Below are 13,284 nucleotides of genomic sequence, written 5' to 3'. Positions count from 1 at the left end.
GTGAAAAATTTGCCTGTTTGTTCTGGCTCCCATCCTACTACGGATATCCACAGCCCTCCTAGCTATATAGTCCAATATAGATCCTCGTCTGGTATCCTGCGAAGGGGATGGTGAAAAAACAGCCACCTGACACGAGTCTGCCGGAATTTTAAAAAAGGGCGATGACAATGGACCAATCCCGAAGAATCAACGTCTGCCATGTGATATATTCATCGATTTTATCCTTACTCGAGTATATATATACTCTGTATATAATAAGTAGGTGAGATCTTCGAAGAACATCGAGATCTCGTACTTCCATTCCAGTGGAGGATAGTTTTAGGAGTTTTAGACTTTTAGATTCCTATAGGCCATCCTCCCTCCTCCCGTGACATTCCTGACACCCGTCTCGCTCTTCCTCGGCTAATGCATACGTATCCACGTGTACGCGGCTGCATTTTCAAGGTAAGCGGCAAATCTACATTTGAGAAAGCTACGTTTATGCAGGAGAGTAAGAAAATAAAAATAAAAAAGGTTACTACGTAGATAGAGGAAATGGAAGTCAGAGAGGAAATCTCAGAGCTCCTTGGCAGAAAGGCCAAGTAGGAGAGGTTAAGTGTAACTTCGACGCCTTATCTAAACGTGGTGACTACTGATAAAGGTCGAACTTGGCTACGCGAGCGCCTCACGTGGTGGCTTTACGTACTCGTAGAGAAAATCCTGCTGCACCTTTTTCCTTCTATTCAGGAAGAATCGACTACGACATCCCGCGGAAGCATGTAAAGTCCGCGTCCCCGTGCCTGACCGTAAGCCGACACCCAATGCGAATATAGGGTGTCTAGGAAATCCGAGCAGTCTGACACTTTGCGTAAGCACAGCCACGAGCGAGGAGGTCTAGCCGCCTCTCGTGAGACATTGGGAAATCCCAGAATTACAATTGACAAGGACGGGAGAAAGACAGAGAGAGATGAAAGAAAGAGGAAAGAGGTAAATTAAAATGGATTGGTCCAGGTGCCTTCTTGCCACGTGCTTAAAGTGCCACCCTGGGACGGTAAAGAAAGCTAGAGACATACAGGGACGCAGCGAGTCGAAGGCAACGTCGCCGTATCTGCCTTTTCGCGAAAGGAAAGCGAATCCTTGATCTACGGTAGAAATTGAATCCGTGACAGGTTGGTTCGGCACGTGCAGTCAGCCTCTTCCTCGGGTCCATCCTGATCTCGGCTTTAATCCTATTCAGTCTCGGCCGCAGTCCAAGCGGAATGCGAATCTTGCACCATTTTCTCGAGAGGCTTGTCTGCTCCACGTAGAAATGAATTCCTGAAGAGCCAGCAGCCAGATAGTCGGTATCTTTTTAAGGCTTTATCGCATCGCACTGGAAGTCGCCCGACTGCACTTCCGTTTGATAAACTGCACGATGCAGTTTGGAGGAAGGAAGGAAGATGCATGTCAATTATTTCGCATGGGGATGCTCTAACTTCTAATGTGTCCACATCACGTGTAGACGTGCTATGCGCCAAGTGTGGCGTCTGGCGTCTGGCGTCTGGCGTATGTGTACGTGGAAGGAGGCGGAGTGACGTCTGAAGTACGGATGAGCCTGGTGCTCCTGGGTGTAGGTGCCAGATAGACCCCGGATGGGGCTAGGTCGCCCTGGTAGTCCTGGAGGATGCGTGCGGACGACAGGATGAACGATAGAGTCGTCGCTTAAAGGAGACACCGTGCTACGAGACGTTTCCACCTCGAGTCGATCATCGGCGTCCTCGGAAATCTTTTCTTGCTCGCTCGCTCAACTGTCGATTATCACTTAACTGCAGGTTAACTGGACGTTACGGCCGTTGCCGACGTTGCCGACGTTTCTGATGTTTCTGATGTTTCTTCCCCTGCAGGAAACCAGGGTAACGACTATCGCGAGGGGTTCCTGTAAATTCGTAAAGTGAAAGGGCCCAAGTGTTCCGGCGGTTCTTGCGGAAGGGCTCCTCCATAAAGAAAACAGTCCGTGAGAGAGGAGGAGCTTATCTCTTGATTGTTTCGAATTATTTGCCAGACGAGATTCTAGCCTTCGAGGCTACACGAGGCTGTAGGGCACGAAGGGTTGGGAGTGTCTGCTTCGAATCGCAAGGGTTCAGGGTAAGAAAGTGCGTACTACCCTTTCACGATTTTAAGTTGAACTTAAGAGGTAGGGTATGTATATACGTAGTATACATCAACGGGCTCAAAGGGCGAATCAAAGGGTGCAGCAGGGATACGGGGGAGAAACTAAGTGGCACTTTGCAGGATAGTATTACGGGAGGTGGAAGGGTGTGATAAAAAATTAAATAAGAAAAAGGAGAAATGACGGGAGAGAAGTTTGTCTGAAAAATGATAATTAATAACCGTTTTCGTAAATTTGTTTCCGGTCCGTCGAGAGGAAGAGGAATGGCTGGCATCTACGGATCACCTTCTTAGAATATTCGATCCTAGGAGGGTTTTTATATTTAATATTAGCCGGTAGCAGACAGGCCAAAGTCATTTTTCCACGACAGTAGAAGCTCTCGCAATAACTTTCGCCGAAGAAGGCCATTACTTTCATAAATTTCAGAATAAAAAATTCACCATTCCGTCCTATCCATTTGCCATTCGCCATTCGCCATTCGCCACTCGCCATTCGCCATTCGAGATTCGCCGTCCCTGTTGTCCTGCCACCCCTGGAATCCAGCCCTTGACAAAGGGTGGATTTAATCCGCTCATAATTCTCTTACCGGCTCCGCGATTCTTTCTTGAAATTGACCAAACGACCCGAATGAATTTTCAAATTCCATTCGAAAAAGCCAGCGGCAATTGGATTTTCAATTGATCGACCGTCGGAACTTTAAGTAAAGTATTTCACTTCTGCTTCTCTCTGCGCCTCCTTTTGTCTTTTATTTCGCTTTGCGATTCGCTCGTGAAATATCGCCGCGTGAATTACGGCGGCCGATATGAGTAACGAGGCTGAGAAGCGTTTTGAGGGTGAATCAATATTGCTTCGGGTGTTATTAGCCACTGGGGGAGGTTCAAGGTGTATTTCTAATGGAAGAAATAGGGGAGGACAAGGGAAAAAGGGAGAATTCGGAAAAATTCAATTTTACGTGTTAAACGTCACAGCCCTATACGGATTCACATGTAGGCACGTAAGGTGTAGCAGCAATTTCGTCGAAAATGCTAAAAATACAGGATGGGTGCGTTTCTTGAGAAAGGTGGAATCTCGTCTTCGGGGTCGCTAGAAAATCTCGAGCTGCCACGAGGTGTTTATCGTTTGCCGGAGTACTTCAGTACTTCAGTGGGAAACTTAAGGGTGCAAAAGTCCCGCTTCTCATGCGCTTTTACACTCCGCCCTCGAGACTCCCGTGACAAAGATATCTCCTGCTCCACCCTCAGCGCCCACTTTCTTACTTACCTACTTGCCTCCTTTTAAACATTCTTCCTTCCTTCCTTCCTTCCTTCCATCCTTCCATCCTTCCTTATTCGTTTACTCGCTCTTTCGCTTGAATTTCCTTTTGCGTTTTTCTCCCCTCCACGGTACCGTTCTGGTAATACAATAGCAGGCACGAGATAAAGGTAAAAGTAAAAAAAAAGGAATTCTCTTCCGGTAAGAAAGATTCGAGTTACAGACGTGATTAAATAAAATTTAACAAAAATTTGCCAACCTCTCGCGGCGAGAGATAAAACCGCAAGAAAAGATAAAGAATAAAGTAAAGTACATAAGAAGTCTCAGGCAAAAAGTGGAAGACACGACTACATGCAACGAACGACCAGATTCCTTACCCTGTCTACCTTGATAATCTTTCATTTCTAAAAAAAAAAAAAAAAAACCAAAAGCAATTCCTGCGAAACCCCAAAGACGATTCGCCATTCCGCTAACTAAGCAAGGACACTTGATTGAGTTCCTCCTGCATATGTGAAATCGGCCTCATTTTACTGAAATACTCTGACCAGTAGCAGAACCGCTGTGCGACGCCCTTTGCAAAAGGAAAAAGGAAAAAGGAAAAAGGAAAGACTTTGCTCGACGCCCGGCTCCGTTTACGAGTCCCAGGATTGGTCTCAGGACAGCGAATACAGGGCACTAGCCAGGAGCACCCGGAGTGCCGTGGTCGTCTCTATCACAGGCCAATGCATTTAAACCGCAAGATTACGCTGCCGCAAAGTGCCTATGAGCGCTGAAGATCCTAGTTTCCGTCCACAGAGTTCACCGGGTGCACCGAGTCCAGCAGGTTTTTCACTCTAGGTTAATAGAAAGGTTCGTGCCACGTCTAACCACGAGCGACCCCAAATGACCAATCGGCAGAACAAGTACTCTGTCAGTCTACTTAGGATTTCCGGAGTGAACTTCACAAACCGGATATGGACATTCCACTGTCAAACATCCATCTGACTCGAGGAAGACGTCGAGTGGAAGATCCGACGGGCAGGTGCCAGCCAGTGGACTTTGGCTCTCGTGGAGGAGCAGATGACAAGTCGAGTGCTGTCAGGGCGAAGATCCCAGGGCCAATGACAGACGTCAGGAGCTGACGGACGGAGCTGGTGTTTCGTGTCTAGGATCGCCGGGAGGAGAATATTAATAAAATTGGTAGATTGAGCGTGGACCGTGCCCTGGAGTGGGGACTATTGCCATTTCCAAGTCCCGATTAGCCAGCATCTCCACTCCAGGCTATCCAATGAAGCTCCGTCCCTGGAGTACCTGGTGGAGGGAATCCTGAGGATTCTTCCTTCTAAGCTCGGATTAGCTGGCCATCGCGCACGTGGTTGGCGAGCCACTGGCTTTTCCACTTCCTAAATATAGTAATCGAACATGGGAGATTGTAAACAGAAACGCCGGCTGGAGGGAGGGAGGGGCTTTTGGGTTATTTCTTGCTTTCTCGCATTCTCCTTCGACCGCTTCCTTTTATACTGGTCTTACTACCGTAGCGTGACTAGCTGTAACTAGCTACAGTATCGATGAATATATCGGCTCCATACGCATGCGATATACGTATGTTCTAGAAGATGCTAGAATCTACAATGTAGATGCAATCTGTCCATAGCACCTTGCGCAATGGCCAACTTCTGAAAATTCTATTCTGGTCAATTTGTTGCTTTATGGAAAATCAATTCTCCTAGATAGGCTTGTCGCGATGACTGGACTGGATAAAGATAAAACGTAATGTGCATCCTGTCGCTGGTTAAATCTTTCTCTGTGTATTCGCGCAGCCGCAGGAGACATTACTGAGAGCCCTCCAGGCTCCGCTGGATGCAACGGCGAGCGCTCGACGGAGCGCGAAGTCAGACGCTGGGAAAGACGGAAGTGCGACGAAGACTTCCGCTCTGGGCGCGAGATATAGCACAGCTCAAAGAGAGAGCTCAGGGACTACAGGAAAAGCCGGACTACAGGCTGCGTCTCCGTTACCCGACTCTGGATCCTACGGACGGTTTTCCTTCTCTTTTCCTTGTGTCTCATTGATAACTGCTCTGTCGCAGGTAACCCAGTCTCCGGGGAAGACTGGGGGAAAGTTACTAGGGAATTGTTTGAATTCGAAGAGGACGGAAGTCGAAGGGCAATGACCCGGGAGCTGCGGCTATGGGGAATTTCCGAGGGAGTCCAAGGTATTTCGAGGCGATTGCTATGCAATTGTGGGAAACATCTGTCGGTTCGGGACGATGAGGTAATCGATGGAACTTGTGGAATTTTAGCATTGGCATTGGCGAAACCTTCCGCTCTGGACTGCACTGGGCCAAAAGTCGGAGAGAGACGCGGCTGCAATTAAGGCGCTTCGGATTAGGTCGTTTAACACTAGCGCGGCCATTAAGCGGAATTTCCTTTAGGGAAACAGAAGCTATTACGGAGATTGTCGAGTCGCTTTGGCAATTGCCGAGCTGCAACGCGGCTGGCGGACGGACGAATCTGGGTGGCCGGTAAGTTCAGCCAAAAGAAATTCAACCTTCACTTCATTACGGAGCAGTTTCCGAAACGAGGACGTCAATGGCGGCTGGCAAAGTCGACACGTCAACACCCTGCCGTACGACAAGTACGGGAAGTACGGGAAGTACGGGAAGTACGGGAAGTCAGTGTTCCACGTTACTTATTCCGCTTACGGTGATGCAATTCGAAAGAGCTTTTTAAGCTCAAACCTCCTAAAAGCTTCTTCTGTCCGCGAAGAAGGATCGACGGCCGTGCAATTTACTTTTTGTCCATTCACGTGAAAGATACTTTTTAAATGGCGCATCGTAAACAGAAAAGTCTTTATTTTATCGAAGAAATCGTTACTCCACGTGTCGTACAATTTTCAAATCTTCCTCATCCCTGCGGAGTAGCAGCAGCAGCAGTAGGGGCAGGAGGGGGGAGGGTGAGTAAGAGGGTAATTTCGCATTCGCCGAGAGTACCACTCGAATTAATTGCCTGACAAATGAGCGCGCTTGTATCATAATAATAATAATTAGACGGTGCGACAGAATTGGCGGTAGCGTCGCGACGTCCATTTGCCCCGTGTTTGGACCTCCTGACGGATACACCTGCACGTGAATACCTACTCCATTGCCTAGCAGGTAAAACAGAAAGCAGGAAGCTCGGGAAGCAAAGCAAAGCAAAGCAAAGCAGACCTTCTTGGTGCGGAAGAGGGCGGCGACGGTGATGAGGTTCCCAGGAATCCCGATGAACATGAAGAGGACGCAGCAACCGGCGGCGAAGTAGAGAATCCAGGCCGGGTAGCCGGAGAAGAGCATGGCCGAGCCGGGATCCTCGAGGACCTCCTCGATTTCGAATTCACTTCCGTTCGCCCCGGAAGCATTGTTGGCCATCCAGTACTCCAACATCTGTAGGAAATAAATTAGGAGCGGAAGTCACTAATTAAATACCTGGAGTAGAATGGCTCTACGGTATCGAGTGGGCAGGACTGTTCGATTTTTATATTGAGACCGAAGAAAAAGACGAAATGGACGTTAATCGCTTAGGAATAAAATATATAGCTGTATACAGAGGCACGTGGCCTGAGACAACATATACGTGTCTTTAATTTGGACTCTTTCTTGTTTCTTTTGATTTCCTCAATAAGGAGAATATCGCCTTGGACGGTATCGCTTCGTCAAGTATGAAACGTTCACGTACAGAGCTCTGGCATTGCACATATGCACATATAATACAGAGGGTACACGCCAAGCGTCGCGGTGCGTGTATCTAAAGGGACGTACATGCACCGGATAAAATTGGGAAGGCCGAATACGGAGACAGGAAGCACGTAAGGGACATATAGGTAGGTAGGTAGGTAGGTAGGTACGCCACGAGAAAGGTGAAACCTTCTATATAAGTCAGACGCCTGATAAGCCGGGGAAACGCATTCCCGATAAATGTCCTCCCTGTATCATATTTCCTGGAGAAAACATCGACTGCCGAGGATACGTGCTTCGTCTTCGGAAAGTGAAGCCCGGCAGGTGCATGTCCCGAACCTGCGTCTATATATGCATCTGGGATATTGGCAAGAGGCTATTTCAATTTCCCACACACGTGCTCGGCTGCTGGCGAACGTGTTGCCAACGTAAAAGACACGCGGGCCGCGTGTACCTGCACTTCGCTTTACAGATATCCCTAAGTGCCGACAGTAATGCAAAGATGTCTTCTCCGTGTCCTCTTTGCTCCGTCCTGAGAAAATTGGCCAATTTTACAACCGGGAGACCCGGGACGCGCCTGACGGGGGGCTAGCATGCACCAGGTGCGCTTCCAAGACTTTACCGACGACTTCGGCATACTGATTCGTACGAATCAAATTTATTTTTTGTATTATAAAATGCAAGTAACCCGATTTCAGTTTTTTCGGCGTTCAATGAACCTGCCGGTCGAAGGAGGATCGTTGCGTAATTTTTGTTAGGTCTCAGAAATGAATGTAGGACCTCCCAGGGACGTTCTCGGGATGTCCCTGCCATCGGGGGAATTACTGCACGCACGGAGAACTCTCGTCGAGCGAGCGGCAGTTCTTGGGAAAAACTTGTGGAATTCATGGGAACCCATAAGGGTTGCCGCCCGCAACCCTCATAAATGGCAATTTAAGTTTTACCCGTTAGCGGCATCGATATCGTTTACGTGTCCTGCTGGGAGCTGTAGGAATTCCCCACGTCCTGGCACGTGTGTTCGTCTGTCTATCTATATATATATATATATAGGTACGTACGCATAAAAGTACTATGACGAGAAGGTCCAAAAATATTTCACGAGGGACGTTGTAATATTTCGAAAGTTATAGTAAAGCCTGAGTAGGAAAGGGTGCGTTGGTAGCCCTCAAATATTTCCCTGTAAATGTATATTTTTCTCGAAGGGAATCGATGGAAAAAGAGAGAAAAAAAATAAAACTCAGCACCAGGTCCAATAAGAATGTACGCCCACGCGGGCAGTAACTCCGGGTCGACGTACTTCCGCCTAAAGGACCGGAAGTAAAAGGACGAACCGGCGGAAAGCACCGAAATGCAGTTTTCATTTGACATGGGAAATCCCGCGGGGGATTCCACGTATTCGTCTGCACTTTCCTCGTGGAAGGGGACGATTATACTTTGGAAATGGTCCGACGGGACGATCCAGACGAAGGGGGGTAAACATTGTGCTAGAATATTAGGGGAAAAAAGGTGAAGGAGAACGAGGGACGCATTGAATAAATTTACTACATTCGTTTATCCGGTTGGCTAAAGGGATCGATGAGTTCTCGTGACGAAATCGCGAGAGAAGAAAAATTCAACTGAATGGAGACATAAGAAAGAGTAAAAAGTACGTGCAGCCATTCCGAAGACATCAAATAAATCCCATTATTCCTTTTCCGTTACGGGACTCTATTGAATTTATAAATTTCTGCGATAAAAAATTCGTAAAAAGCTCACGAGTCGCGAGATGCTTCGAGAGGATAAGGGGGACTGAGAGAGAGAGAGAGAGAGAGAGAGAGAGAGAGAGAGAGAGAGATTGCCGGTATTGCGCGATAGCTCTAGTAGGGACAAAATTATGTGCAGGAGGGTAGGTAACTGCGGTGACGCCGAAGACGGGGAGGGGTGAGGAAGGGACAAGGGGGGGCCCCAGGCCCCACTCACGGAACCTATTTTTGCTACCGAAAAAATAAACTTTTTCCGCGGAGAGTAAATGTTTAAAAATTTTCAGGCGTATCACTGGTCAAACAAATATACGCGAGAGGGGAAGAGGTCTTATTGGTCTGACGCACACGTGAAGATATGTGTGTTTTCACAAAAAATTATTTTCTCCCTCCCCCCTATCCCCCTCTTAGAGATTCTCCAATTTTCTCACAGCCGCTCTCATTGACTGTGCCCTTAAACACGCATGCGCGTCGCCCTTGACAAGACAACCCAATAATAAATCCTCGAGGGAAAATAATATCAGGAGATCAGCGTGTCTCCATCTCTGAGAAAAATCGAGCAGCTTCGGCATATTTGTAATTTCACTTGAAAAGTTTTTAACGTTTGTCCTAGGACTGCCAATAAAAAAAAGAGATACCGGAAATAACCCGTAGGTACGTACGTGTGTGACTGTCCCCGAAGTTACTTGGATTGAGTTAGGATGACGTAGTAATTAATGGTATCAGGCAACCGAGAGGTGTTCTAGAAGCTTGATTGAATTTACCTTGAGGAGTCTAGAGTCTCGGGTCGAGCAGGTAGATACTCAGCAGCCGTCCGGGCAACACATGGCGAGTCTGAGAGCCCGCGACTTTGAAAGTCTCACTGAGCGGAGTTCAATGCAGCCGGGCCTTGCGCGCCCAGCCCGGACCGGAGGGAATCCGATTCGAAACTTTTAGATTGCCTTCGGAATGTAAACCATCGCGAAACTTAACAGCTGACGTCGTGCTGCGACAACCAGAGCCGTACGGTTGGTAGGATTGATAGAGCCTTTTATTACGTTTCGATCCTTCAGAGTTTCCCTCTGCTTTTTATGGCTTTGTCTTATTAAAGCGGTTATGCGTGCATTCGAGTGAAATTTACGAGAGAAAATTAATCTTTTGAAAATTCACAATCTCCCGCCCTTTTTACAAACACATACCTCCGACACGGCAGCGACCAATTACGACCGATACTTTTCGATGTAAAATTTGAAAAGTGACCTGGTGAAGACGATGCGATAAGTTTTCAAAGAGCAGAGCTTATTTTTCCAAGACATGGAAGTAGTAACGGGCCGCGTGGAATACGCGTCTACGTGAATGGCCTTAGACTTCCGGTCCTGAGTTATATTCGGAAGAAGATGCTTCCGAGAGTCTCGTCAAATTTTATTAATGCTCTTAACAAGCATCCAATAAGATGCTCTGTCGATTTCTAAGATTAAAACTCATCCTGTCACTCGTCCTCATGTATTACGCTCAATTGTCATTGAGAGGAGGAAGATGAAGAAGACATTCTGAAATCTATCCATTCGGTATCGAATCGAATCTCCACTTCCCTCTCTCTCTCTCTCTTGACTTTAGTTTGCAGCTGCTCTATCAGCCTATTGCTTATACAGAGTATATAGTCTCTTTTCTCCAAAAAATGTCGCAGCAGAATCACGTGGCTCGGGGACCGTGGGATAATAAAGCCGCGAGGCTAACGAGCTGACTTAACGACGACACCTCCTTCGATGAGGAGCGCGAGCCGACTAACGCGATTCCACTCCAGACCTAGTGAGTTCCTGGTCCAGCGAGCAACGGGACGCGCTTGCGCGTCGAGCAATAATCTCGGAGAAAAACAATTTTCATCGGACGCACGTATGCAATTGTATATACACAGAGATATAGATATATAGACATACGTAGACGTGTTATATGTAGACCGCACGGAAGCCACGCATGTAGCACGGAACCACAGACGATATACACAGGTGCCTACAGAAATACACAGAGATACGCTGAGATACACTGAGATACATTTTAGAGGAATATTAGTAGGTGCGAACAAAGTGCGTGAAAAATGAGGACGAGTGATTCGCACAGTTTTGCTTGGACTTTATGGCTGCTTTGATGGAATTACAGGAAAGTTTAATGGAGGACAAAACGTATAGGATGATCTAGGCGATATTGTTCGCTTTGAATATTACTCGAGAAATCGTTAATCCAATGATGTATGTGTATCTGGATTACGAATGATCTTTCCTTCTGGTCCTGCAGTAAACTGTACTGCTGGTTACACTGTATCGTTTGAATTGTATAAAGTGACTTGAAAATTTTCTTTAGAAATTGCTGGAAAACGTTAAGCGACGCTTGCGAGGTTTTTGTTTAATAATGAGATTTCGTGACTGGGAGGCTATTTAGAATTTTGAGTTTACTAAACCGTGGCCAGGAACGGAGGAGAATTATTATTACCAGTGTCACGTGACGTTTAGGTAGTTTCTCGTTGTTACGTATATGTATACATTTGGTGTTCCGTAGGACCCTTGTAAAATGAAGTATATTTCGTGAGTCTTTGTGTGGTGCAAGTATTAACAAGCTCGTCAGCCTTGCGATAGATGGTGACACTCACCGACGTCTGCCGGGCAGCCTAGCTCGTGGAGTTGACATTAATCCTCTTTGTTTTCCCTTTGTCAGACAACAAAGTATATTCAGTGGCAGGAGCCAGTACGGCCATACCGGCCGAAATCCCAGTGCGGTGTTCGGAGACTGGCAAAGTTTTCTATGAAAAGAGTGAAAAAGTGATATAAAAAGGAGGAGAAAAGGGAGAAAGGAAACAAGTGATTCTCGTTCAGTACCGAAAGAAAGTTCTCCGCGGCTTGGTAACGAAATAGTCGCATTAAGGGATCCGCGAGATTCAGCCTTTTTGCTCAGGGTAAAGGGTTGATTAAACGGACATCCGGAGTTTTTGCTCAGAGCCACGGCCATCTTTCCTTCGATAATCCTTCGAGCTTCCTCCCTCCTGCACTCTTCCTTCCGTCCTCCCATTCTCTTAGGAACCCAAAGCACGGCTGTCGAGTCGCAAATTGAGCAGGCGTAATTGATTGCGTCATCGGTAGAACGTTCCGCGAGAAGCAACGACTCGGAACACCCTTCTGGAACTTTTCCCAGCTTCTGGAAATCCGTTTTCTTCCTTAGCTGCTACTTCGTTTTAGAGCTACCGCGGAGCACAGTACACACAGTCCATGGTAACAGAAGGAACGAAACGTCACTTATGCCAAAACACCGGATCAACACAATAAAAAGATGCAAGTGAGAATATACAAGTCTATCTTAGCAAATCCAGTGAAATTTGACAGCTGTAGACCAAGGTGTATGCACGGATAGATGCAGCTGAGTGAACACGACCATAGAAGTTATAGGGATAGAAGCGGTATAAACGTATAAAGACGAACGGCGGCCATATTGGCTAAGGGAGATAAGTAAGTCAATTGATATAATATAAAGGACATTCTGCCTGAACGTAATGCACTGATCGGCTATGAATCGGTCCGTTAACTTCCCTTTAGAATTTGTTGATTACCTTTGCGGAGTCATGAAGTCAATCGAGTGAAGTTTAATTACCGATAGAGACTTCTCCCCCCACGCGGTTTTACATGACAGCATCAATTTTGACTTCACGACGGGTTACGGAAATACCCGAAGAAATGGTCTCATGGCAGTAAGTACTCCCAGCAGGATCCTTCACTGCGCAAAACATCTTTAAGTTTTTATTTATGATTCGTAAATTCGCCCGGATCCACATCCGTCCATTTCCTTCGGAATTCTTGTCTGCAATTAAAGAAACTCCAGTTAAAGCCATTCGACTGCGTCTTATCCTCGCTCGCGGTCTGTCCCACTTCCTTCCGTTGAAATTTCTTTCTTAACCTGACTCAACGAAACTTGGATATACTTTATTACGCTTCCTTCTTATGTTTCAAATTCCCTTTTTATTAAGACTAAAAGCTGTATTTTAGTACTCTTTGGAAAACCTACTTATGATTTCGTTAGTAGTCCTTTTACCAGTTCACATCTTGCATTCACGAAAAAAAGAGAACAGTAATGGTTAAGAGACTGATTTGCAGCGAGTTCCAGCTAACATAGAAAGTGGGTAATGAACAGCGTGGAATAGTACAAAATTATATCTAGATGTTAGGAACCATTATTGTTTCGAAGGAAATCCTTACTGGGTTGGTTAGTGACGAATATATTTTGTTGCAAAGTAGGATTTCATTGCTGGAACTTACTGTTAACAATACTACTAAACATGGTTATCTTTTTCCCGTGTGGCCAAATAGCGGTCATTATAACAATCTATCGATAAGACGGTTGATTCTATGAAAAGATACGTGCACTAAACTTTTCTTAGGATATGACGGCAATGCCTGACACGTTCATCCGCTTTGTGAAGAAATTTGCGTTTTAACTCTGTGGTCGAAGTCCAGGA

General features: G+C 46.5%; 1 protein-coding gene across 7 annotated transcripts in view; it reads right to left on the bottom strand.

The window, feature by feature from the left end:
* LOC107263887 (5-hydroxytryptamine receptor 2A) overlaps positions 1-13,284 on the bottom strand; it is a 28,618-nt gene that overhangs the window by 10,921 nt on the left and 4,413 nt on the right. For 2 of the 7 annotated variants that reach the window (XM_025081248.1, XM_015731548.2), the window contains exon 2: positions 6,565-6,777. In XM_025081248.1, coding sequence (XP_024937016.1) covers positions 6,565-6,777 — 213 coding nt within the window. Of the gene's footprint in view, positions 1-6,564; positions 6,778-9,469; positions 9,493-9,571; positions 10,559-11,430; positions 11,581-11,656; positions 12,275-13,284 lie in introns of those variants that run through there. The other 5 variants (XM_015731550.2, XM_025081250.1, XM_025081249.1 and 2 more) reach the window with 5 other exon arrangements.

The sequence above is a fragment of the Cephus cinctus genome, unplaced genomic scaffold, assembly GCF_000341935.2.
Source record: "Cephus cinctus unplaced genomic scaffold, Ccin1 Ccin1_scaffold0168, whole genome shotgun sequence".
NCBI classification, from domain to species: domain Eukaryota; kingdom Metazoa; phylum Arthropoda; class Insecta; order Hymenoptera; family Cephidae; genus Cephus; species Cephus cinctus.
This window is presented reverse-complemented; position numbering and strand designations above follow the sequence as displayed.